Source organism: Camelina sativa, chromosome 2 (assembly GCF_000633955.1).
Source record: "Camelina sativa cultivar DH55 chromosome 2, Cs, whole genome shotgun sequence".
Lineage (NCBI taxonomy): Eukaryota > Viridiplantae > Streptophyta > Magnoliopsida > Brassicales > Brassicaceae > Camelina > Camelina sativa.
Window position 1 is genome coordinate 2,957,781 of NC_025686.1, and position 26,717 is coordinate 2,984,497.

Consider the following 26,717-nt stretch of genomic DNA (forward strand, 5'->3'; position numbering starts at 1 on the left):
TCAATAGGTTATAAGACTGAGTGGAATTTGTCCCCTGGTAGTTTCTTGGGTGATCCTTTATCCTTTTCCTTTTGCTCCCGTTTTGGATTGCTAACTGTCTTTATTTTTGATGATCCTCAGATTTGGTTGATAAGTCTGCTGATCCGCCAACTCCTGATTTCTTTGAGGTTCGTGATCTTCTAAGGAGGCAAACGGTGCTTGACTGGAGGACTATTCTGCAGCTAGACCTAACTAGGGGCAGGAAACCATCGAAAGGTATTGCTTTGTTGTGCTTGCCGGTTTTGGTTCGACCAGTTTGTCATTTATATTTTATTGAGGATCCTGGTTTACGATGACAGGAGGTGTGAGTCAAGCAGGGATGGTGAAACTGGGTGTTCCCAAATACTCCGGCAAGCCGGTCTCGAAGAAGAAGAACGCTGCAGAAGAGAAGGAACTGCAGTTGGTGCTGAAGAAGAGTCTGGCCGATCAATCGTCTATTCAGGGTTCTCGCGTTGGGGGTACCTCGGGTGGCCGATCTTCAGATGGTAACAAGGCATCGCAAGAAAAGGGGAAAAACAGTGAGGCTGCTCGGCGGGATAAGGATATCGTTCCTATCGATCTCACGGTTGAAAAGGATCGCTCTTCCTCGAAAAATTTGCCTGACCCGACGGGGGATTCTGGCAAGCGCAAAGAGGCTCCGGCTAGTTCTGATGCGGTCGTTGCGTTTAAAAAGCCGAGGACCTCCTCGCTAGACCCAAAGGATAAAGGCGTCCAGCCTTCCTATTTTCATAACTTCCGCTATGCGAAGGACACTCCCTTCCTTTCTGACAAACGGGAATGTGGTGCTCTCATTCGTGAGGTCTCCAAAGTGCCGGGTGATCGTTCTGAGGGGGACTTGAAGGAGGATGATGCATTCGACGAATGGGCTCGGCATCATCTCCAGGTTCATCCACTCTTCTCTATATATATATATATTATTATTATTATTATTATTATTTTTTTTTTTTTTTTTTTAATTTTATTTGGTTTTGCCTCAGTCTGCAAGCGCGGTGTATTCGATGGTTTGTCGCTACGAGCGCAGGCTGAAGGCTGCCGAATGTGAGACTGTTTTTGCCGAGGCTGGACTAAAGGATTGCCAGAACCAGGTCGGCAAGTATCGATCTGAATCGACTAAGGCTTGGCGAGAGTTTGATCGTCTGAAAGAGGAGAATCGCCAACTGCAGGGGTCCTTGGAACGTTCTTGTGCCGACATCACTCGCCTGGAAACTTCCGTCAGACGGGCTGCTGAAGATTATGATCATCAACTGAAGGCTGCGGTCGAGAAGAGAGCCGAGGAAATTCGTCGCGAGGTGAGGGATTTCTACCGCGAACGGTCGGACCAAAATCGTCAGCATATCTGGGACGTGAGGCGGGCTTTTAACCCAATGATGATGAAGGCTCAGGCGAATGGTATCCTAAAGCAGGTTGAGGACCTTGTGGCTGATGGTTGTCCAGTTCCTGCGAAGGTGGTCCATTTTGTCACTGACGGCTCGGCATTTTGGGATAACGTTGTGGATGGCATTGAGATCACCCCGCTTGTCAACGATGGGTACGTGGTGACTCCGACCGCTGAGCGTGTTGCGGCTAATCCTCGGCGTATTCCTGGCTATGATGAGATCGTCGATTTTGACGAGTATGGTTCGAACATGCCGTCTGCTACTGCCGAGGTTGCGGAACCCGATCTGCCCGACACTGAAGAACATGCTCCCAATGCTGAGACACAGGCGGTGAGACAGGAAACGCCGGAACTGGACATTGTGACTGGCCTCGCTTTGGCGGATGCTGCTGTGGCTCCGATTTCCGAAGGGATTGAAGGTCGTAGCGTTCAAATTGCTGGGCTTGTCAGTGATGCAGGCGTGAGGGATCCACTAGCCCCTGCTCCAGTCATCGCCTCTGAAGGCGAGGGCGAAATTGTGCCGGAATAAGTCCTGCGAGGCTTTGGAACTATGCCGTTTGTGGCTCTTATCGTTTAAGACTTATTTATGTTTTGCATCTCCGTTTTTTTTGAGTATGACTTGAATACTTTGGGGGTGGTTTATTAATTCCCCCTCCCTTTTGTTTGTGAATGATGGTAATGATTCTAAGTTTGCGAAGTTCTGTCCTTGCGGTTTATTACGTGTTTTTTTTTACGAGCTGGGGCGAGACTTTAGGCAAAGTTAGGATTTGCCATAGTCCCCCCCCTTTTTGACGAGCTGGGGCGAGACTTAGGCAAAGTTAGGATTTGCCATAGTCCCCCCCCCCTTTTTGACGAGCTGGGGCGAGACTTAGGCAAAGTTAGGATTTGCCGTAGTCCCCCCCTTTTTGACGAGTTGGGGCGAGACTTAGGCAAGGTTAGGATTTGCCATAGTCCCCCCCTTTTTTAACGAGCTGGGGAGTTAATGCGNGTCGATTTTGACGAGTATGGTTCGAACATGCCGTCTGCTACTGCCGAGGTTGCGGAACCCGATCTGCCCGACACTGAAGAACAGGCTCCCAATGCTGAGACACAGACGGTGAGACAGGAAACACCGGAACTGGACATTGTGACTGACCTCGCTTTGGCGGATGCTGCTGTGGCTCCGATTTCCGAAGGGATTGAAGGTCGTAGCATTCAAATTGCTGGGCTTGTCAGTGATGCAGGCGTGAGGGATCCACTAGCCCCTGCTCCAGTCATCGCCACTGAAGGCGAGGGCGAAATTGTGCCGGAATAAGCCCTGCGAGGCTTTGGAACTATGCCGTTTGTGGCTCTTATCGTTTAAGACTTATTTATGTTTTGCATCTCCGTTTTTTTTGAGTATGACTTGAATACTTTGGGGGTGGTTTATTAATTCCCCCTCCCTTTTGTTTGTGAATGATGGTAATGATTCTAAGTTTGCGAAGTTCTGTCCTTGCGGTTTATTACGTGTTTTTTTTTACGAGCTGGGGCGAGACTTTAGGCAAAGTTAGGATTTGCCATAGTCCCCCCCCTTTTTGACGAGCTGGGGCGAGACTTAGGCAAAGTTAGGATTTGCCATAGTCCCCCCCCTTTTTGACGAGCTGGGGCGAGACTTAGGCAAAGTTAGGATTTGCCATAGTCCCCCCCTTTTTGACGAGCTGAGGCGAGACTTAGGCAAAGTTAGGATTTGCCATAGTCCCCCCCTTTTTTGACGAGCTGGGGCGAGACTTAGGCAAAGTTAGGATTTGCCATAGTCCCCCCCTTTTTGACGAGCTGGGGCGAGACTTAGGCAAAGTTAGGATTTGCCATAGTCCCCCCCTTTTTGACGAGCTGAGGCGAGACTTAGGCAAAGTTAGGATTTGCCATAGTCCCCCCCTTTTTGACGAGCTGAGGCGAGACTTAGGCAAAGTTAGGATTTGCCATAGTCCCCCCTTTTTGACGAGCTGGGGCGAGACTTAGGCAGAGTTAGGATTTGCCATAGTCCCCCCCTTTTTTGACGAGCTGGGGAGTTAATGCGCTAAGTGGCTGCAACTCTTGGACCCTTCGGCTTCGCTGTATTAATTGCTTGGTTTAAATGGTGAATTGCTTTTCCAAGGCGTTTCTCATCATTACCGCATGCGGATGTTGCGTGTGGCGCGATTTTTATTGCGAGGCGACGGTTGGCTGGGGAGGGAGGTGCATTAAATGCGGTAAAGTGGACGGTTGTCTAGTTAACCGTCGTGTCGCTTCACTTCTGTCTTGTCTTGGCTATATATAAAGGGAGGCGTGGGTGGGCGAAAGTGGGTCACGCAACGTTCTCTTTGTCTTTTCTTTACTTCAGTTTGCTGACAATCTTTCCTTGCTTCATACTCTGACTCATTGTTTGTTGCGGTGAAGTTGAGGCAGAACGACTGCTCAACAACCTCTCCGGTTGGGGATGTTAAGCGAATCCCAATTCCTGAACCATGCTGCGATGAGGCTCCGTCGACGTACAAATACCAGTTCTCTTCGCTTGAGCTAGGAGAGGTGAAATGTTGGGGCAGCTCGACAATGAAATCTGCCAATACTTGAGACTTCATGCAAGTTCGGCCCAGATATTCGATATCGTACTCACTTAATTCGACTGCCCACTTCGCCATGCGACCTGATTGTCCCGGGCTATGCAGAATTTGCCGCAGAGGTTGGTTCGTCAGGACCGCGATTGTATGTGATTAGAAATAGGGTCTGAGCTTGCGAGCTGAAATTACCACGGCGTATGCTATTTTTTCCAGGTTCGGATAACGCAACTCAGCCCCGTCGAGGGTCTTGCTGACGTAGAAGATTGGCTTTTGTTCGCCTCGGTCGTCTCTGACTAATACTCCGCTAACTGCCGATCCCGAAACGGCGATATATAGGTAAAGCTTTTCTCCTTCCTCAGGCTTTGAAAGTATGGGAGGGGTGGTTAAATAAGTTTTTAACTCGACGAACGCCTGCTCGCATTCGGCGGTCCATTCGTACGCTTTGTTCGTCGATCGCAGCAATTGGTAGAACGGCAAGCTTTTATCGGTTGACCGTGAAATGAATCGGTTTAAAGCTGCTATCCTGCCGGTCAGGCGTTGGACTTCGCGCTTGTTTCGCGGCGAGGGCATGTCGAGTATGGCTTTTATTTGCTTCGGGTTTGCCTCTATTCCCCTTTTCGTGACGATATACCCTAGAAATTCTCCTGACGTCACACCGAATGAGCATTTTGCCGGGTTGAGTTTCATGTTATACTTATTCAGGGTTTGAAAACACTTTCGCAGGTGCTCGACGTGATCGTTTGCGTTTGCGGATTTGACTAACATGTCGTCGATGTACACCTCCATAGTTATTCCTAATTGGTCTGCAAACATCTTATTGACAAGACGTTGATAGGTGGCTCCCGCGTTTTTCAAACCGAACGGCATTACTTTGTAGCAGAACGTGCCTTGATCTGTGATAAAGGCGGTTTTTTCGCGGTCGTCGGTGTGCATCAAGATTTGGTTATATCCTGAGAAGGCATCCATGAAGGAGAGCAATGCGTTGCCCGCCGTGGCCTCGACGAGCCTCTCTATATGTGGTAGCGGGTAGCTATCCTTGGGGCAGGCTTTATTGAGATCTGTGAAGTCGATGCAGACTCTGTTCTTCCCATTTTTTTTTTTAACCACCACCGGGTTTGCTAGCCACTCAGGATACTTAACCTCCATGATTGACCCAGCGTCTAACAATTTTTTGACCTCGTCGTTTACCGCTTTAGACCGTTCGGGTCCGAGTTTCCGCCGCTTCTGCTTGACGGGTTTATAAGTGGGATCGACGTTAAGTTCATGACTTGTGACGTCCATGCTGATTCCAACCATATCGTCAAAAGACCAGGCAAAGGTGGAAGCGTTGTCCTTCAAGAATTGGACCAGTTCGATTCTTATTGCCGGGTCGAGATCAGCACCGATCCCAACGCACCGCTTTGGGTCACTCTCGTCGATATTGACCTCGTCGAGCAGGTGGTGACTCGGAATTTCCTCGGGGCTAGATGCTGGCGGCGCGCCCAGCGCTTGCTGTGATTGCTATAAATCAGCGGCCTTCCGTAACTTGCATTCGATCACGAAACAGTTCCTAGCGTCTGATTGATTACCCTTGATTGTGAATATCTGGCCGGACAGGGGGAACTTCACACACTGATGATAAGTGGATGGGACGGCCTGCATGTCGTGAATCCAGGGGGATCCAAGAATGATGATATAAACAGCCGGCTTGTCGACCACAACAAACTTGTGCCACAAGGGTATGCCGGATACGTAGATTGGCAACTTGATTGTGCCGGACGTCATCATGTAATTTCCGTCGAACCCGGTGAGTGGCCTGATTGATGGTTTGATTTCTCTATTATTGACCTCCATTTTGTCGAGGACATCCCGGAAGATTACGTTGACGGAGCTTCCCGTGTCGATCATAATCCTTGTTACTTCGCTCTCTCCAACGTGTAATTCGATGACGAGAGGGTCGTTGTGCGGGAAGTTGACTCCAGCCAAGTCGTTTGCTGTGAACGTGATCGGAGGTACAAAGGGTGGGACTTTAACTGGCCAGACCGCAGCTGTGCCGGCCTTTACATAGTCGCGAATTGACCGCACGGAATCTCTACATGCTGTCAATCCTCCCATTATCATGTCAACACGGCGATGGGGCGGCCATTGGGTCGTTGTTGGGTCGGCGTAGAGGGTGTAAGTGCCGAACTCCGATGGGAATTTGACACATTGATGGTAGATGGAAACCACAGCTTTCATTTTATGGAGCCAAGGCGTCCCAAGGATGGCATTATACGCGCTTGGACGGTCGACGACTGCGAAGTCAAAGAGGTGAACCGTACCACCGACCCTCATTGGGAGCATGACCGTTCCTAAAGAGGTAAGAGAGCATCCATCGAAACCAGTCAAGGTTTGTACTTCGGGCATGGTCAAGTGCAGGTCGACTTTTATCTGCGGGAGTGCTCTCCGGAAGATGACGTTAACGGAGCTTCCTGTATCGACCAACACATCCGGGACTAAGCAATCGCCGATGTTTATTTCAACAACGACAGGTCCAGTGGGCGAAGTCCGATGCTCGGCAGTGTCCTCTTCTCCGAACATGATCGGAGAGTACGATCGGCATATAGGTGTTCTGCCGGGCAACCAATCGCGTTCGGCTCTCTCGACGTCGTGGACGGGATATAAGGCGCGAGGCCAGTTAGGGTCGTACGGTAGACTTCCTCTTATGACATTAATTCTACGGCGGGCTGGAGGTGGTGGCGCGTCAGCCGGTTGGTTTTCTTGCCCTCCCACCTGGTTGCCAGCTGCGGGCTGGTTATTCAGCGCTGGTCCATTGTTGAAATGGTTATTTGGACCTCGTCCTTGATGTCCATGGCGTCCTTGACCTCGGCCTCGCGGGGCATTACTCTTGTATTGGCGTAATTCCACTTTGACCTCGCCGTTGAGGTACTTGCCCAGCAGCGCGTTTTGTAAGTGTCTGCAAGACTGCGTAGAGTGTCCGGTGTATTCGTGTAACTCGCAATACAAGTTAATGTCAGGCTCTTCTCTTGCCCCTTTTGGTGGGGTCGTCGGTACTATAGCTGACGAACTGACTGCGGGGGTTGGCGGGGCGTCATTGACGAGGTACGTTGCGCCGCGCTTCTTACTGTCCGCGAGGTACTCTTTGTCGAGGTGTTGGCGAGGTTCGTGGTATACCTCTTTTGCTTTGCCGGTTGGCACTTGAATTCCGGTAGAAGCACGTTTTTTGTCGTAGATGACTTTTTCTTCTTCCAGTTCAATGTGGACTCCCGCTCGATGGAGGGCATCTTGGAAAGTTGGGAATCTGTTCAACTTGAGATCCTTTCGGAACGTTGATTCGTACCATAGGGCCTTGTGAAGGGCTGCAAGCGAAACGCTATGGGGTGCTTTTACCTGTGTGGCAATCTTTTTGAACCTATCCATGAATGTTCGCAACGGCTCATGTTCCCCTTGCTCGATATTGTGGAGATCGGCGATTGTCGCGGTGGGGACGGCTAATATCGAGTATTGTTTCAAGAAGGTTAGCGAGAGTGTACGGAAGCTGTCGATTGAGTCAGGCGGCAAAGAGGAGAACCAGCCGAGGGCGTCGCCGCTCAGGTTTTCGATGAACAGCTGACACTTTCCAGCGTCTAGCTCTTCCGGGGAAAACTCGCAACGATGGATTGCGATCTCGAAGGATGTCAAATGGTGAGTTGGGTCCGAATCTCCCTTATACGGAGGTAGGTGCTTTATTTTGCAATCGGGGCGAACGACGACCCGACGGATTCGCGCAGTAAATGGAGTTTTTTGGGACTGCTCCAACATATGGTCTACATCAGGTGCCGCGCTGGTTGCTTGGTGGAACTTGCTTGTGACATCCTTCATTTGACTTTTGAGTTCGGCCAATTCCCCGCTCTGGTTCTGGTCGGCGCTATTGGGATCGGCTCTATTGGTGCCGTCTGGATGTTCGGCATTTTCTTGTAGTTTTGCACAGACGCTAGAGAGAGTGGCGAATCGTTCCTCTGTCTTTCTGTCTTGGGCGTCGATTTTTTCCAGGATGCTTCGCATTAGTGCTCCTATGTCGAGGGCGCTGGTGCCCTCTCCGATCGAGCCGTTCGGCGTTGTCGGGANGTCGGGGGCCGGGTCGGCGGTATTGGAAGCTCCTCTTGGGCCTGCTGGATGCGGTCCGGCGTGTCCGCCACATAGCCGTCGCTGCCCGTCGTTTCTCTTTCTGCCATTGCTCGAAATGTGCTTCGTCGATGTTGGACTTTCTTAAAAAGCTTTCCTTGTTTGTTTCCCTGGATGCGCACCAAATGTTGAACTAGTATAGCTACTAGCTCGAGGATGATATAATAGAAAGGGTGAAACAAAGGACTTTTATTAAGATAGTCAAAGATCGTCGAATTACAATATAACCGTTATAAGCCGGGTGGCTAATTACAGAGAATTGTGCTTCTCAAAATGACTAACTGAACTATAGCTTAGAATCGGATTTACTCCTGACTCTTGCCCGATGTTACTTGATCCTCTCTGCAAGCTACTCCCCTGGTATTTATAGCTGATGGGACGTTTCACCTCTCTGCCTCGGGATCGATGTGGGATTGTCCTCAAGTAAAGTCGGCGATCGTTCTTATCCGGGCCATCATTTATTGGGCTGTCCGTCTTAATTGGGCCTTCTAGGAGCTTGATCGGCCCGACAAGTGGGATTTAGTTGGTTTGCCTTCTTGGGTTTTTGGGATGACTGTTTCGATAATGGGCCTGCAGGAAAGCCTGTTAAGGCTGGGTGAAACCCATATCCAACAAATTTCTACAAAACGAAGGAAACGGAATTTTGTTTAGCAACAAAGAAAATTTTCACCTTCATGGACATGGTTGTCCTTCATAAGCTTGAGGTGAAAGAAAGTGGCACGCATCTTCATAGCCTCAACTTCCACATAAGGCGTCTCAGCATCAATACTGCTGTTGCATGTAGTGAACAAGTTCTTCTGTCAAAGAGAAGACATGTCCCAGCCGCTTTGTCCTCCAAAGGTGGTGATATTCTAAAAATTTAGTTACTATGCAGGTGGGATTCTTTATAATACCATTTTAACGGCGTGAGATATGTATCTTTCTGTTCTGTAGCATGGAACAAAAGCAGAGAGCCTTCATGTATCAACAGCATCATGGTAAACAGCTTCATCATCATTATCACCACCACATGAAAAGAGCATAACAAACCAGTTAAAGATCAATCCAAGTATATTATTTGGAACATATATATATATATATATATATATATATATATATATATATATAAAACTAAACTTTGATACTAGATGCCTAACCGTATATTTTACTTCCTGCAGTATTCAAAGACACTTTTGGGGATGCACAAGAGGTATATGTTGAAATTGACAGAGAGAAAAAGTAAGCCACAAATCAGTTACTAAATACAATAAAAATAGGCTAACACCACAAACAAGACAGGGTCCATCAGGATCTTACTCACGAGTCACGACTACGAATTAGGCCAATCAGCTGCTGAAAAAAACCTGGGAAAACAACAAATAATCATAATCAGCATAAAGTTTTGTGACGAACAAGAGATAAAGATTTAATTTGAAAAGAAAAAAAAAAGTTGTTTTGTTACTTATCTCAGCGACTTCAAGATTGTAGAAATAAGCTGCTTTTCTATAAAAAAAAATTCAGCAAATTCTCCCAAATCCATTTGGGCCAACATGTTTGCCTCAAAAAGTTAGTGTATAGTACTTCGCTTCCCCACTCAACCGATCAGATAAGAGCATGAAAATCGCAGCCGGTCAATACCCGATTGGCGTGGTATTGATTTCTAGACCCAACCACCAATTTCTATAAATCTGATCCTGCAAATTTTACTTATTTGTTAGTAAAAGTACATAAAATAAAAACATATTATATATGTGTATGTTTTACCATTCCTAAGCCTGAGGCAATAAGTGGGTAAATGCCCTTAAGCCACAATTGATGTCATAACTTTATAGGCCACATTACTCAATAATCTTCTTAGAATTGACACTTTAAAAGAAGTCATTTTACAAAGTTCTATCTCCAATATATCTAGCATTCATCATTTTTTTTCTTTGTTTGGCAGTATATCTTAGTCTCAAATATATTTTGAGCTTTTGTTTTTGTTTTTAGGCTATATTATTAACCATGAAACATTTTTATATAAAATTTTTCCTAAAGCCTCTAAATCTGTAAGCACGACAATATAAAATGCATCCCAAGTCACAACATCCTTTATTCAATTAGTACCGACGATTCCAACCCTGTTATGATGGCAAATGAACAGTTTGATGCGTCGAACCTAACTGTTTAGTCATGGAAAAATATACTTCTTATGTTTCTCGTTCCAAAAAGATGTATTTTAAATTATCTATACATTTAATTAGCTTTTTTAACATTTTGGTTTTGTTAAAAAATGACTTTTTTAATATGTGTGAAAATTTTAGAAAATATATTAATTAAAAAGATAGGGAGTATATACTGAGACGTAAAAAATTTAATAACAACTTGAGGTATGTCGAAACTCCACCAAATTGGCTAATGCTCTAACCTTGAGGTATTTCAGCTTTTCATTAATGTTTTTAGGACCCATCTGGCCATCTCATGTACTATTTCACAAATCTAAAACATTGTGTCAAATGATATTTTTTTTTTAATTTTTTGGGCAACGTGATACTAATATAATAATCTATAATAATTTACCAAAAATAAATCATAAAGCTAAAAGAATATAATAAAATACCAAAATAATTTTTTGTGAATATCTTTCTAAAGAAAACAAAAACATTTTTTATGTCAAAAAGAAAACAAAAACATATGATAACATAGTGTCAATAACAGGGATAATAGGACAAATAACCTCAAATTGGGTTAATGACATATCTAATTTGAGGGATTACACAGAGTTCTGGTGTTGAAGTTTATATATATATATATATATATATATATTCTGGTGTTGAAGTTTCAAAAACACCTTTGACATATCTAATTTGAGAGATTACACAGAGTTCTTCTCCCTCTTTCATGTGAGATCTCATCTCTTTTTGCTCATATATGTTACGTTTGAATTTTTCAAAATGGACCAAAGTTACTAAATCGAATTGCAGTATAGATAAAGAAAGATGACATAAAATAAAATAATACATTATATGATTATATCATACAAATTACACTAGCTAAATGTTAATATTCATCTTTTAGATAAATAATATTATACTTCAATATAAAATTAAAAATTCTATCCAACATACATTTATCTTTTGTTTCTATCATTCTATGAAATCATATAATTACAGTTAGGTTCGACACTTGTTTTATATTGTTACAAAGGAAACATAAAATACAAATCAAATATAACCCACTTTGGGGTACAACTAATACATTAATGATATAAAAACTCTTGCATCCAAACGGATCCTCCCATTTAGGGAGAAATTATTATGATGTAAATCGTAAACAATGATCGTATGGCCTCCATGGCTAGGGAAGTATAAGAAATCCCAACAGGCTACTTAAAAGTACACTGTACACCCCCAATAATTTACGGGGACCGTACACAAAAAGGATTAAACTACATACAAGTATATATTATACACCAAAACACTATAATGGCTTCAAAAGTATGACGTGGAAATGTGTTGGTGGAAGTCTACGAAGCTGTTTGCTAGTGAATGCACAGACTAACAGTAGTACAATTAAGGGGAAAATGACAATTAAGACATTGGTTTGTTATTTATGACTATCATCTAATCTACATCAGTAAATTTATTTCAATGTTGACTAACGCGTTAGAGTTAATGATAGTTTAAACAAATATTTGTTAATTTTTGTAGGAAGTAGTTAAGCTAATTTGGTTAGTACTGTACCAATTTGCAGAGGTTATAATATTAGTTCATGAAGCGGATGACTTTCATGCATGCATTTGCCATTTTTCCAAGAACTTTCTCAGAGAAAAGTCTTACTTTCGGATTACACTGTGTTCTAGTCGACCAGATATAGAAGAAACTAAAGCTTTCAAACTTTATATTATTTACTCTATTTCTTTTGTTTCTTTTCTTTTCTTTTCGAGTCCTCTCATACTTTTTTTTCTTTTTGTGTTAAAATTTCTTTTTGTATTAAATTGACGTAAAGGGACGATTACATAATGGAGATAAAAGGAAAGTGCCAAACAAAGATCAGACCTTTAGGGTATCAGGCAGGGTATATACATGCCAACCTTTTGAGTCTTATATTTTATCTCCTCAAATTTGCTGTCAAACCTTAAAAATCTAAATATTATCTTACTCAATCATCTCCATGTTGTAAGAATCTTGTTCTGCTCGTAATAAATCCAACAAACGACTCGTTGACTCTGCAAAACCCTCATGTGCTTATAATCCGAGTAAGTACCCATAGCTTTTACTCCCACAAAAAAAGAGAGATGGTATAAACATCATCTTATGATCGATCCAATTCTTGAAATCTTGAAAACAGGGCTACGTACGTTCTTTTTTAGCTCTCCGTAACTATTTGAAAATGGAGGATGGATACAAGAACCAAACTCCTGAAAGACTTCAGGTAAGTATCCACAAAACCCAAAAACACAGATCAGAAATCTTTCATTGTTTTTCCTCAAATTCTTGTGTGTTTATGTATGAATTCAAAAAAACAACAACAGGGGAAGTACAAAGCAATGGTTGTTTGCTGTATTCTTGGAGTCGGATCTCTCGTTTCTTGGAACAGTATGCTTACTATAGCAGATTACTACTACCAAATTTTCCCGGTTCGATTTTGGTTATGGTTTGGTCAATTCTCAAATTCAAAGTTGGTTTACAAACTGATCTTTTGTTTTGGTTATCAATTTTTTTTTTTTTTTAACTTGAAAATTATTTGTTTCTTTGTAGGATTATCATCCTTCAAGGGTACTCACACTTGTATATCAACCAATTGCGCTTGGAACAGTCATGATTTTTGCATACCACGAATCGAAAATCAGTACTCGAAAACGTGTACTGACCGGTTACATCCTATTCACAATATCCACATTCTTGCTCATAGTGGTAATTAAGTAGTATCAATTGAATAAGTCTTAATCTCAACATTTTTTCTTATGTAACTTGATAGTGATCATGGACTAAATATTAAAAAAACCTCAAAAACAGTTGGATTTGGCAACAAAAGGACACGGTGGAATCGGAAATTATATTGTTTTATGCACAATTGTTGCTTCTTTTGGCCTCGCTGATGCTACCGTTAAAGGAGGATTGATCGGTGATTTATCTTTGATGTCCCCTGAACTCATCCAGGTTTATTAAGTTTAGCATATTCAAGGTCTCTGGTTTAGATAAAACCGGTATTTACTGGATATACCATTTGCTTCTTTGTAGTCATATATGGCTGGTTCGGGTATGGCTGGTGTTCTAACCTCAGTGCTTAGGCTAATAACTAAAGCTGCCTTTGAAAAATCAAACAACCATCTACGAAAAGGAGCAAGTGAGTTTAACATTTTTCGAAACTCTCATATCCAATATTTTTAAGTGTTTGAAGTTTCATTTCTTGCTTCTTTTTTTTCCCCTTTACAGTGATATTCTTAGCAATCTCAACATTCATAGAATTTCTTTGTGTGATGTTATATGCTTATGTGTTCCCAAAACTCCCAATCGTTAAGTATTACCGCACAAAAGCTGCTTCTGAAGGATCAAAAACTGTAGTTGCTGATCTTGCTGCTGCTGGTATCCAAAATCAATCAGATATGGTAACATCAAATTCCTCAAGAATCTTATATTTCTTAGTTTCCTTTCGTCAAGAACATCTTTCTTGATTCGTTTTCCACTTTTAACCATTATTTAGTTAGCATCATAATTTTTCTATGCAGACTGATGATGACTCCAAGAATCAAAGGCTAAGCAAGAAAGAGCTATTGCTTCAAAACATAGACTATGCAGTGAGTCTATTCCTCATCTACGTTTTGACGTTATCCATTTTTCCTGGATTCTTATACGAGAACACGGGACAACACGGCCTAGGCTCTTGGTACGCGCTTATCCTAGTAGCCATGTACAATTTTTGGGATTTGGTCGGGAGGTATGTGCCGCTGGTGAACTGGCTGAAGGTTGAGAATAGAAAAGCACTAACGATTGCGGTTTTGTCCCGATATTTCCTCGTTCCGGCATTCTATTTCACCGCAAAATATGGTGATAAAGGATGGATGATGATGCTCGTTTCTGTATTGGGATTAACTACTGGACATCTCACTGTTTGCATTATGACTATAGCTCCTAAAGAATACAAGGTAATCAATCTATCTAGTCAGTACTGATCCATACTTTTAACCTAATTAATTTGATTAAATCAATAAATTTACATTTTATGGATATACATTTAGAAAACAAAACACATTAATTTTGTAAAACTTTAGCAATACACACTTGAATTAAGAAAATTATAAACAAACACGGAAGGTAGTTGAAAGGAGAATATGACATTGTCTTCAATTTTTGTTTGCATGTATGGATTTTTTTAAAAATACCGTAATATCTGTAACGTGTTAAACATGTTTGCATTAATACCGTATGTTGGTTTGTTGAATTGTTTAAGACATTATACAACAAACCAAAAAATAATACATAAATAACGTCTTAAACATGTTTGAAATTTTAAAATACCGTAATAACGTCTTAAACACATGTTTGCATTAATGCTTAAGGCGTTATTCAACGAACCAAAAAAAAAAGTGTCTTTTTAAAAAAAAATTCGCAAAAAAATTGTGATTTCATTCATATGTTGCAGTATTATCAGATAGAAACTAAAAAGAAATAACAAAGTTATCTTGGCTTATACCATTTGCTTTTACACTTTATAAATATAACACAAGCTTTTTGACATATAAATACCAAAAGAAAAAATTTATAAAGAATCAACCTCTCTACCTGCATATTTAAAGTTATTCTTGTTTTGTATTTTGTGAAGGGTCCGGAGAAGAATGCATTAGGGAATTTGCTGGTTGTTTTTATACTAGGAGGAGCAGTTGTAGGAATATCTTTGGGTTGGTTATGGCTTATTGGCAAGAAAAACGCATTTTGAGTTCTCATCAGCAAATGATTCACAGCATCCTTTTATCTAATTAATTTCGATGAATCCAACCCTGTTATGGCTTTAAATGAGAAGCTTGATGCCTCTAACGTAACTGTTTATTCATGAAAAATAAAAAAGAAGAAGAGAATACTAACACGTAAAACTTTCAAAGACTTGAAGTGAAGTCTTCTTTCGATGCTTCACCAAATTGGCAAATTGTATTTGACTTGTCCGACCTTACGAGTGACTACTTTAGATCCATTTGAGATTTGACCATCTCTCGTTTACTATTTTCTAAGAGTTATGAATTCATAGACTTTAACAAAAACTCAGTCCAAACACAATCTACTTTTGCTTAACCACTTATTTTAACGAATGCATTATAAACTATATTTAAGAGAATTAAACTTTGGTTTTAGTAACCAAAGTGATCATGATGACCGTGTAGTTCCGCCATGTTGCAAAGGTTTGTCATTTTGCAAGTGTTCCGTTTGACCACTATGAACACTTTAAATGGCATTCAAAATTGTATAAAGACAACTCCTATTTAATAGAGCTATTTGTGCAAGTGGCAAAAAACGTTTCAATCATGCTTAAGCTAGGCCCATTAAATCTGCGCTCATAACCGACGGATCATTTACAGCCTCTCACACACCAACGCCATTTAACAAATGTTTTTTTTTTTTGACAACCCATTTAACAAATGATTATGAGAATTAGACTTTTATAATTCTTTTTACACCCCTTTTAGTATATTTTACCTTCAAATGATTATTAAAAAACATTTGTCACAAAACTCTTTCGTACTATTAATTCCACTGAAACCAACCATGGGAAGAAAAAATGAGAATAGAGTAACACGTAACAATCAACTTGAGATGAAGGTCTTATTACTTCATTGCCTCACTTATCCAACCCCCATTGACTCTTATCTAACTTTGTTTTTATATTCTTACATAGTATTTATTTTCATTTATTGTTTACTTTTAGACCGCTCTCAAAGATATGCAGCTATTAAAGAATTTCTCTAATAATGTATTTTGCTTTCAGACTATGTACATACTACAAAGTCTTCAAGTGGACTAAAAATAGAAACGGAAAAAGCTTTCACACTTTGGATTCTTTAATCATTTTGGTTCTGTTTCTTTTTCTTATTCTTTTGAGTCTTATATTTTATCCTCCCATATTTGCTGTCAAGCCTTTAAGAAAGTGTCTATATTATTTTACTTGCTCATCTCCATGGTTTAAGAATCTTGTTTTGAATCTATATGAAACTCGTTGACTCTACAAAATCCTCATGTGCTAAGTTCCAAGTAAGTATCTCTGTAGCTTTTTTGCTCCAACAAAAGAAAGACAAAAAAAAAAAACAAGATTCTAATTGTATATATTTAGGAAACTAGATACACTCTCCTCTCCATATATTCTTGTAATCGTGTTTGTGAATAACATAGGAAATATACTTCTCATTACCGACTTGTTCATGGTATCAGAGCTCTGAGCATTTTTTTTTCTTTTCTCTCTGTGTTTGATCCAATTCTTGAATCTTGAAACAGGGTTATGTTCTTGTGAGCACTCTGTAACTATATTTTGAAAAATGGGGGATACATATGAGAACCAACCTCCTGAGAAGCTTCAGGTAAGTTATTACAAAACCAAAAACTCAGATCCAAAATCTTTTCATCGTGCTTCAGAATTTAAAACGAAAAATTCTTGTTTATGTCTAATTCTGAAAAAAAAAAAACAAAACAAAACAAAACAGGGGAAGTATCAAGCTATGGTTGTTTGCTGTATTCTCGGAATTGGATCCCTCGTCGCTTGGAACAGTATGCTAACTATAGCAGATTACTATTACCAAGTCTTCCCGGTTCGGTTTCGGTTCAGTCGATTGCAAGATTTCAAATCTGTTTGTTTTGTTTTGCTCACCAAAAATATTAAATAGAAAACTTTATATCTTTTTTGTAGGATTATCATCCTTCAAGAGTACTCACACTTGTTTACCAACCATTTGCGCTTGGAACAATCGTGATTCTCACATACCACGAATCAAAAATGAATACTCGAAAACGTAACCTGATCGGTTACACTCTATTCACAATATCCACATTCTTGCTCATAGTCGTAAGTTTTTATTTAAGTCTTAAAAGTAACGTTAATCTTTCTTATGGAATTCGATTTTTTATTATGGACTCGAAGAATCTTAAAAAAAATAAAATAAACACAACAGTTGGATTTGGCAACAAAAGGACGTGGTGGAGTCGGACCATATATCGGTTTATGCGCAGTCGTTGCTTCTTTTGGCCTCGCGGATGCTACCGTTCAAGGAGGAATGATCGGTGATTTATCATTGATGTGCCCTGAACTAGTTCAGGTTTATACATTTTAGCAGACTCTCAAAAATCTCGGTTTAGACTAACCAGTTTAGATTAACCGGAATTTACAAGAAAAACTCATACTTCTTGCTTCTTTTGTAGTCATTCATGGTGGGTTTGGCTGTAGCGGGTGCGCTAACATCAGCGCTAAGGCTAACAACTAAAGCAGCTTTCGAGAAATCAAACGACGGTCTACGAAAAGGAGCAAGTGAGTTAAAATTTTGAAGATAACCAATAGAAACTCCAATCATCAAATTGTTTATAAGTTTTTTTTTTCTTTTTTCTTTCTGAAGTGATATTCTTAGCAATCTCAACATTCATAGAGTTACTCTGCGTGTTGTTATACGCGTACGTGTTCCCGAAACTCCCCATTGTTAAGTATTACCGGAGAAAAGCCGCTTCTGAAGGTTCCAAAACTGTTTCAGCAGATCTTGCTGCTGCTGGTATCCAAAATCCATCAGATTTGGTAACTTCAGAGAATCTATCTTTCTTAACTTTTTTGCTTTTTAAAAAATATTATTCACTCCTAAACAGTCTTAAGCTTCTTGATTCCATGCAGACTGATGATGATTCCAAGAATCAAAGACTAAGCAACAAAGAGTTGTTGCTTCAAAACATAGATTATGCAGTGAATCTGTTTCTCATCTACGTATGTACGTTATCCATTTTTCCCGGGTTCTTATATGAGAACACTGGAAAACATGGGCTAGGAGATTGGTACGCGCTTGTCCTGGTAGCAATGTACAATTGTTGGGATCTGGTTGGAAGGTACACGCCGCTGTTGAAATGGCTCAAGTTTGAGAACAGGAAATTGATCACAATTGCGGTTTTATCGCGTTACTTACTCATTCCCGCGTTCTACTTCACTGCAAAATATGGTGATCAAGGATATATGATTATGCTAATTTCTGTTTTGGGATTGACTAATGGACATCTCACTGTTTGCATTATGACTATAGCTCCTAAAGGCTACAAGGTAATCTATATTTAGTAGATAATACAATCTTTGCGTTTAAGACAAGTAATCTCACATTTGTTCTAAATTTTTAACAAAAACAAAATTTGGGTTTTGATTTTTTTTGTGAAGGGTCCGGAGCAGAATGCGTTAGGAAACTTGTTGGTGATCTTTCTGTTAGGAGGGATATTTGCAGGAGTGGCTTTGGATTGGTTATGGCTTATTGGTAAGAAGGATGCCTTTTGAGTACTAATCACTCCAAAACCATTGATTCACTTTTACTTAATCTGCTTTGTCTTTATTATTCTTTGCATTGTAACCTCTTTAAGTGTTCTTATCCACAAAAACAGAGGATATGTAATTACATTTGCTATAGACCATAAAGCGTTTAAGAGTGATTGTTTCTTATCACTGATTTTCTTGCAACACATCTACCATAACGCTGGAATAAATAATTAAGGATGTAATTTTTAATTGAAATATAAACTATATATCATACAAGCTTGTAATAATAGTTTTTTCTAGATTATATAACTAAGTAGAAGATAAAAGGTCTAACTAAAAGAGATGATCATAGTAGATACCTTTTGTAAGTGTTCCTGGAAATAGAAAAACATAATTGAGCGCAACACTGGTGTAAGTTGCGTTAATCCATTCAATTCAACAATAGAAAGAAAAGCAAAAACGAAATCACATCAACGCTGCACTCAGAATAACTTATATACTATCTTCTTGCATGCCTTTCTATTTACAATATCAGAATAGTACCATTATTTTGAGGTTCCGGATGTATTTTTGTATATAAAATTGTAATGAACGAAACTTATAAGTATGTCTTTAGTTTTCATGTGATACTAATTATCAAAAAAAAAAAAAAAAACTTAATGTTACAAGATTCTTAGTCAAAATTTAGAATAATCGAAGTTTGTGTATTGTACTAATGATCGGTGTTCGTGTGTCCTACAGCGAAACACCAACTTTGTGTACTACACGAGATCATCTCTACTTCCACGACGTCGTTCCTTAATTTGTTTAGTCCCTCTTTTTTGTGGCTAGCTACCAAACCATAAGTAGCTCTAACTACTTAAGTGAATTCGAAGCAAATATTCTCTAGGATCATGAGCACAGTTTTCCATTTGTTTGTACTCCTCAAATCTCGAGTAATTCTCAAGAGATTATACAATTATATACTGTTTCGGTTCCATTTTTTGCTTCCTATAACGGGTAGGTATTTCAGTTTCTAACGTTTTATATGGTTCTAATGATTCTGTTTTTACAAATATCGTTTGCTTTTATAAATCATCAGTGTCATTAATGACCAATAGAGAAAAAAAAAGAATATATATATATATAAATATAATAACGTATCCGATTTGAACCCAAAAAAATCCTGCTTAACATCATCCAACATTAACTTTGGATAATTGGATTGGCCAAAATTGTCTTAAACCCAATGTTAGTCAACGTTAACAAGGTTTAACGTGCAACTACTGTTGAGTGTTGATTATCGTTGGATCTAAAACTATCTAGTCAACTCAGAGTTAGAGTGTCAGTCGTTTGGTGGAATAATTGAAGTTTTGTTAGCTAAATCGCATAATTTTTTTGAAGACTTTTTACCTCTACACCAATATATCCAAAACTAATTAGGAAGTGTGATAGCTCACTATGACGTATTAATTACATACTGTTCGGAACACATTTAAATGTTTATAACCGGCCATGTGACAATAGAAGCTTCCTACCTTATTTATAAATGATCAAACCTCAAACGTTATGTATAAAGTCCACTTTCGGGTTGGCGACATTAAATTGATTCTTGTAATGTTTTGGCCAACAAAAATATTGATTCCTAAATTTTTAGTGTATTATTTGTCAATATTTATGATTGGTTAGTCACTTGGTATAAGAAAACTTTTAGACTATTTATAACTCTCCTAGACAAGAAATTCAATAGATAAACTATCTATACAATTACTCAACTCATTTGGCCAGCACACAAATAAAGTCATATTAAGCAATGTTAGAATGATGGAAGAGCTAGACACTGCTTTTGTCCAATACATGGCTTATTGATTAAATCATTAAAAGGCTGATATGCAAAAGTTTTGTTGATTTTTACGTCAGAACTTTTCCACACATTAGCCTATTAGATAAAATATGAGTATGCTTAATTGCTATATAGGTTTGTCTGTTCTAGTCAGGTAAAGTATAATCCAATAAAATGTGTAATACTATGGATTATTAAATGGTTTTCATAACATGATAGTAGATCTTTAATATATAGTATAATGTAATAAGAAAAATGAAATGGTAAAATACAACCGTATATAGACGACAAAATTTTGGTGTTTGAATTAAATTTGGCAAAATGACATATAAGAAATTAAACTCTACCATTGAAAACCTTGGTCATACAAAAACACAAGTGTACATCGAGGACAAAACGTGTTTTTCGTATGGGAATGGACTAAAAATCGAAAACAACTTTTGGGATCATGTAAAACAAAATTTGCCTTTTTAGTCCAAATGATTCATATGCCACCGCCCAAAAAAAAAATTCATGTCTAGACTTTGTAGGTTTGATTGACCAAGGTAATCACCAATTACGAAAACATTTTATCAGACAACATATGCATTTAACCTTTTTTTAAAAACTAACGTTGATACGAAAAGTACGTCATGGCTAAAAAGACGTTTAGATCGATTATAAACGACAACGTTCTACAGTTTCAAAAATCATGATAACTAAAGTGACCACTACATTTTTTTAGCATTCAATAAACAGTGATATTGTCAATACTATGCAAAAAAAATGGTTTTAAGTTTAATACCCTTTTAGCTAATTCTTACTTCAACCAAAAGTGTACTTTATATGGAACAAAGCAATTACTGAAACACAAGCAAGTCAAAACAAACAGCTCATCCCAAAATGTCGACGTTCAAACTTAAAGCAGGATCCATCCGTTCGTTCGTGTTTACACATGCTTTGTCCCACGCGTCCCCACTCTCAGATCGCTCTCCCTGTACCACGTGTAAAAAGTGATAAGTAAACAACAAACCGTGAATCCAATTAAAAAAAAAAACGAACTTTTCTAATTATTACCCTTCTCCAAATTATTGCTTTACGCGTAGCTTGTTTGACACGTGCGCCTGGTCATTAGCATACTCTCCCGTGATCGATTTGACCCCGACGGGGTTTTACACACGTCGTACGCTAATAAGTGTACTTCTCATGTTCACGCGCTGGACAGTCTTGCTGATAGTAAAATAGTAAGAGTTTTTTTTTTGTTTTTTGGTTCGTGCATGATCATATTAGTAAGTTCTTCATGAATCTTTATTTTTTTTCTTCGTAACAATGACTTTGACCAAATTTTTAAGATATACTATTTTAGATTGACTTTAAGGGCCCATCATCCATTTCAAAGCTACATACATAATTTGGCTCATAAAGTCAATGATCACTTTTCACTATCAATTAATGTCTATCTTCCTTTCTATTTCGGTAACATATAATTTATACATCTTCAAATCATATTTAAAATATGATCGTTGATACGATCACCATGCATTTATGTAAGAAGAAAAGCCGACCACAAATATTAAACAAAAGAGTAGATAGATACCAATAATAGAAACTCTTATCATTAATTAAAACAATGCATGAGAGTTTTGTATATTGTTTACCGGTGGGATGTTGCTTTCCCTTTGACGAATATACTTTACTAATAAATATTTTTAAAACAATAGTATCTTGGATGTGTTACAAAATCTAAATAACAAAATACAATATTTTTGTTTTTTACATGACACTATCCCAATGGTTTTTTGTTTCTTGGAATTGTAGAAAACCATTAACATCAAACGAGTAATCAGGAATGTCAGAACTACTTGTAATAGTGTTATTGTAGTAACTCTCTTTTTCATCCTCGGTGCTGCAAGTGCTACTGTTGATGTAAGTTGTGGAGCTTGAGTTTAATGGAGTTGGGCTCGAAGAAGGTGTGGTCAAGACCGAAGCAAAGTCGGAGTAGAAAGGTTCTAGAACAGAGTTAGATTTCGAGTAACTATCGTCGTAGTTTGATGGGAACGAAGGCATTGAATCTTGAACCGTCGTTTTCATTGGCATGAGATCTTGGAACTCCGTGAACTGATCCATGCTAGGGAAACAATACTGTAATTCTTGATTACCAATCATGTTGTAACCGGTTTGGTATTGGTTTACTTCGGTTTGGTTAACCGTTTGGTTCTCGTGTGTGTTGTTTTGGTTTGAAAAGAGAGAGGTTGCGAGTTTGAGTATCTCGGGGTTAACCAATGGTTGATGACGACCATCTCCCATCATCATGAGCCTCGACATGTTCATATGTTGATGATTATGATGTGAAGAGTTGAAGAGAGATGAGTTGAGAATGGAGGAGATATCAAGAAGATCAAGACGTGGAGTGTGTGTTACTGGATCGATTCCCATCTTCAGAAGTCTTTTCCTGATATGAGTGTTCCAATAGTTTTTTATCTCGTTGTCTGTTCTTCCGGGTAAACGAGTCGCAATGGCAGACCACCTATACAAAAACAAACTAAGTCAGAATCATTGTAGACTTAACATGAACATGTACTATTTTAAAATTTTATTTAATATATAGTTCTTAATTTTTTTGATATTTTCATAACCAATAGATCAAACTCACTTGTTTCCCATGATGCTGTGAAGTTGAATAATGGTTTCTTCTTCTTCAAAAGAGAATCTTCCTCGCTTAATATCTGGTCGGAGATAGTTGGTCCACCGGAGCCGACAACTCTTACCACATCTTTGTAACCCTATAATCAAGATTCAAGACACAAGAAAAGCAAAACATTAGAAAACAACGTCCACTTAAGGGATAATATATATGACTAAAATGTGATAATGAAGAAGTCTATTATACACGAACCAGCATTCTTGGGAAGAGTTCTCCAATTTCCATAACCATGTATATTAATATAATCAGTGAGCTTTTTATCTTCCTCAGGAGTCCATGGTCCTTTCTTGAGCCCATTTTTCTTCTCGCAACATGGTGATCTTCTCATCTTTTTGATTAATTGTTACTAGATATGAAGTCAAAACCTTTTTTAAAAAAACACAATGATTGAGTAATATTGAAGAAACAGAGACTAGATAGATAGAGAGAAGAGAAAGAGAGAGAGACGTATAGGGTCCTTGAAGAAGAGTACGAAGTATATATAGGGAAGAGATAAGACTCTTATCAAAAAAAGGTGAAGTCAAATTGATTCGGTGCCGTCCTCTGTTTATCGATTGGGCTACGTGTCCTTTACAAATCCCAAAATATTTTTTTTGTTTTGCTGTCAAAATATTTTTTTGGATGTATACATACATACTAGTATATTATTAATTAGATAATGGATTATTTCTACAACTTACTGTGAATTATGAGATGGGCACTATATTACTAGTATTATTTGGTATATATATGTTTGTATGTTTTTTTTAATATATATATATATATATATATATATATATATATCAGTTATAAGTTATAATTGTGCATGTGAATCTAATGTGACACTGAGTACAAAAATTTGTAATTTGGGTAACCAAAATTATGTGCTTAAGTTAGATACTTAGATAGTATATTAATCTTTGTCCAAAAAAAGATAGTATACAAATCATTTATACATTCTTGTTGATTTGATATATAAATGTTGTCAATCCAACTAATACCCTAAATTCGAGTGATATGTTTTGAATTAACTATTTATAATTGATTAGGTCTTTCATAATTTTTAATATGAAATTTGATAAGTTGTGTTTCAACATAAATAAAGACGGTAGACAAATGTACGTACGATACGAAACACGTGATTTTGGGGAGATTTGTAGCGTAATACTGTGTATAAATTAATGTAATAAACTTGTGCGATGATAGTTAAACTAATCAAATGATATGTATAAGATAATTAACAATGCAATCACAATCTAAAAAGGGACATGGACGTCGTTGAGGAGTGTCGCTCTCCGTAGCTTTGGTCTGTTTTCACATTAGCTGTCGCCAAAGTTATGATGCCACGTATTTTCACTCCCTCTCTCTCACAATTTCAACCCATCTCGATCCTTTCTTTTCCTTTGGACTTTTTTCTTCTTTTTTCCTAGAAAAAAAAAAACACAAAACAGTGGATAAATAGGAGGGATTATGAATATAGATACTTCAAGACTTGTTTGTAAATTTGATGTAGAAATGGAACTTTGAAATTTATCATTAAATATGAAAATCATAATAGTTTACATTGTTGTTTTAAGAACGAACGCTTAATGTAGAAACTCACGATAATAATCGAAGTACGATTAGACGAAATATTAATGTTCTTTTTGATGATTAAGTAACTTTATGTATAATTTTTCCTTTTTTGTAAGTTAGTAAAAAATAGTACAATTACAATTTTTTTTTTTTTTTGATAAAAGCGATATTAATTAATAACCAATCGCCGTGATAGATGATTGCTGATGTTAAAAAAAAAAAGCCACCAATTAATACATTTGTGAGTTTGATGTATCAATGTATTAATACATATACAGCATATTTAGCTGTTCATCTCTGTCTCTCTCTATCCCATCAAACTTTCTCCAGAAAAAATGAAGACCAATCTTTTGGAATTATTAGCTTTTTTCTACGTGAGATTTTGAATACATTATTGTGAATATGTGTGATGCATGCTTCCAAATTCAAATTGACATTTTAGATTTTGAGTTACGTATCTTCTTATTAATCAGCTGGCTAGGTAGTCATTTTGAAGTGACAAAAAATTTGATTGGTACATTTTGCATGGAGTACGAACATGCACGAGTTATCATGAGACTCGTCTTCTCTTTCGATTATTGGCACTTTACAACTACGAAATTAGATTTGTAAAGTACTCTCTATTTCTCCTAATGATTTGCATTTATGATGATGAGTAGCTAAAACTCTAGAACAAACTAATTATAGTTAATGAATTACAAAAAGGATTTAAAGTTTGGAGTCTTTATTATTGGCGGATATGGCCTTGTGCATAATTTCAGGCAAATTAAGAAAAATCCACTCGAATATATTCCAACAAACAAAAGCATCCAAGTAACGAAAATACACAGGGACAAAATAGTTAATTGATCGACAAAATCTTCTAATTAATAATCAGGAAGGTGGATACATAATTGTGATTAATATATTACTAGCAAGGAATGAAATAATGATCGAAATCACTCTCGTATTTATGTTAATATACTAAAACTTAATGTACATAGTACATTACATTAATGTCCCCTTCCTTGCAAGTCAAGAATATGTCGAGTTACGTTTAACGACAAATGAGAACTTCACAAAATGCGAAATTATGTGTGAATGAACAAGTATATTAGTTTATAAGAAAAAGGAGGATAAAAATATATATACTTTACCAAATGAAAATGAATAAAGGAATAATTAACTAAATTAGATTAGAAGATAGCTAGTGATGCCTATATTAGGGTAGTAACCTGTCACACAACTAGAGGCTTTAATTTGCTTGCGCATGAATTTGCCACAAAGAGTAGCCTACGTGTTACTACATATAGTTGACCATATCTTATTTGTTGATAATGTTTTGAGGCGGCTTTTTATGAATTAAATATATATACATTACAATCACAACCATTATGTGTCGATCACAAACTCACCGTGGATAAATCACTTGGAGCTCGATTGGCTTAAACGTATAGAAACATGTGCAATTAAAAAATTTGCGAAAACAGATCTGGTTTGCATACATTTAATTCGAATTGTAACATAAACATACGTGACTTCGTGTATTTGACATCAAATATGTAGTGAGCTTTCACTCTCTATATATATCAACTATATATTGATCTTTTCTCAAACGATTCATTACACTTAATATTTCTAACGAAGTTATAACTCGTATCAGTACTTGCTGTAATGAAGCCAGATGGAAAAAAAAACAGAGTTAGGCAGTAATAGTATGAAGCCACATATACTGACCTAATTTTTCTTAATATAAGATATATGATTGATTAATATATATATATATATATATATATATATATATATATATATATATATATATATATATATATATATATATATATATATATATATATATATATATATATATATATATATATATATATATATATATATATATATATATATATATATATATATATATATATATATATATATATATATATATATATATATATATATATATATATATATATATATATATATATATATATATATATATATATATATATATATATATATATATATATATATATATATATATATATATATGAATCGAGTCACGTAGAGATTATCGTCGCGTTCCAGATTTTGTTACGTCAGAAAAGAGCCCATTGAATCCTAAATAGT

General features: G+C 37.8%; 3 protein-coding genes across 5 annotated transcripts; 2 read left to right on the top strand and 1 right to left on the bottom strand.

Annotated features, from left to right (window-relative positions):
- On the top strand, positions 12,023-15,238 carry LOC104716095 (equilibrative nucleotide transporter 4). Its single transcript, XM_010433436.2, has 9 exons — positions 12,023-12,328; positions 12,421-12,504; positions 12,605-12,709; positions 12,831-12,986; positions 13,089-13,232; positions 13,314-13,419; positions 13,509-13,681; positions 13,802-14,218; positions 14,896-15,238. The coding sequence occupies exons 2-9, from the start codon at positions 12,463-12,465 to the stop codon at positions 15,007-15,009; spliced, it is 1,257 nt and encodes a 418-aa protein (XP_010431738.1). The 5' UTR covers positions 12,023-12,328; positions 12,421-12,462; the 3' UTR covers positions 15,010-15,238.
- LOC104716097 (equilibrative nucleotide transporter 3) lies at positions 16,039-18,739 on the top strand. 3 transcript variants are annotated; one of them, XM_010433440.2, is made up of 9 exons: positions 16,051-16,313; positions 16,554-16,636; positions 16,760-16,864; positions 16,963-17,118; positions 17,225-17,368; positions 17,472-17,577; positions 17,663-17,835; positions 17,929-18,345; positions 18,457-18,739. In XM_010433440.2, exons 2-9 carry the CDS (start codon positions 16,595-16,597, stop codon positions 18,568-18,570), a joined length of 1,257 nt encoding a protein of 418 aa, XP_010431742.1. In that variant the 5' UTR covers positions 16,051-16,313; positions 16,554-16,594; the 3' UTR covers positions 18,571-18,739. The 3 variants fall into 3 exon arrangements, with proteins under 3 accessions (XP_010431740.1, XP_010431742.1, XP_010431741.1); XM_010433438.2 differs by having other exon boundaries at positions 16,039-16,313; positions 17,663-18,345; XM_010433439.1 differs by lacking the exon at positions 16,051-16,313 and adding an exon at positions 16,363-16,483 and having other exon boundaries at positions 17,663-18,345.
- Positions 22,040-23,487, bottom strand: LOC104716098 (transcription factor MYB39-like). Its single transcript, XM_010433441.1, has 3 exons — positions 23,247-23,487; positions 23,004-23,133; positions 22,040-22,877 (listed from the first exon to the last, which is right to left on the bottom strand). The coding sequence occupies exons 1-3, from the start codon at positions 23,380-23,382 to the stop codon at positions 22,124-22,126; spliced, it is 1,020 nt and encodes a 339-aa protein (XP_010431743.1). The 5' UTR covers positions 23,383-23,487; the 3' UTR covers positions 22,040-22,123.

What these genes read in the sequence shown, in the direction of transcription:
- LOC104716095 (XM_010433436.2), top strand. Translation starts at nt 12,463, where the DNA reads ATGGAGGATGGATACAAGAACCAAACTCCTGAAAGACTTCAG. An exon ending in AAACTCCTGAAAGACTTCAG is followed by an intron (nt 12,505 to 12,604) that starts GTAAGTATCCAC and finishes AAACAACAACAG; the next exon opens with GGGAAGTACAAAGCAATGGT. An exon ending in TAGCTCCTAAAGAATACAAG is followed by an intron (nt 14,219 to 14,895) that starts GTAATCAATCTA and finishes TATTTTGTGAAG; the next exon opens with GGTCCGGAGAAGAATGCATT.
- LOC104716097 (XM_010433438.2), top strand. Translation starts at nt 16,595, where the DNA reads ATGGGGGATACATATGAGAACCAACCTCCTGAGAAGCTTCAG. An exon ending in CGGTCTACGAAAAGGAGCAA is followed by an intron (nt 17,578 to 17,662) that starts GTGAGTTAAAAT and finishes TTCTTTCTGAAG; the next exon opens with TGATATTCTTAGCAATCTCA. An exon ending in TAGCTCCTAAAGGCTACAAG is followed by an intron (nt 18,346 to 18,456) that starts GTAATCTATATT and finishes TTTTTTGTGAAG; the next exon opens with GGTCCGGAGCAGAATGCGTT.
- LOC104716098 (XM_010433441.1), bottom strand. Translation starts at nt 23,382, where the DNA reads ATGAGAAGATCACCATGTTGCGAGAAGAAAAATGGGCTCAAGAAAGGA. An exon ending in AACTCTTCCCAAGAATGCTG is followed by an intron (nt 23,134 to 23,246) that starts GTTCGTGTATAA and finishes TCTTGATTATAG; the next exon opens with GGTTACAAAGATGTGGTAAG. An exon ending in CACAGCATCATGGGAAACAA is followed by an intron (nt 22,878 to 23,003) that starts GTGAGTTTGATC and finishes GTTTTTGTATAG; the next exon opens with GTGGTCTGCCATTGCGACTC.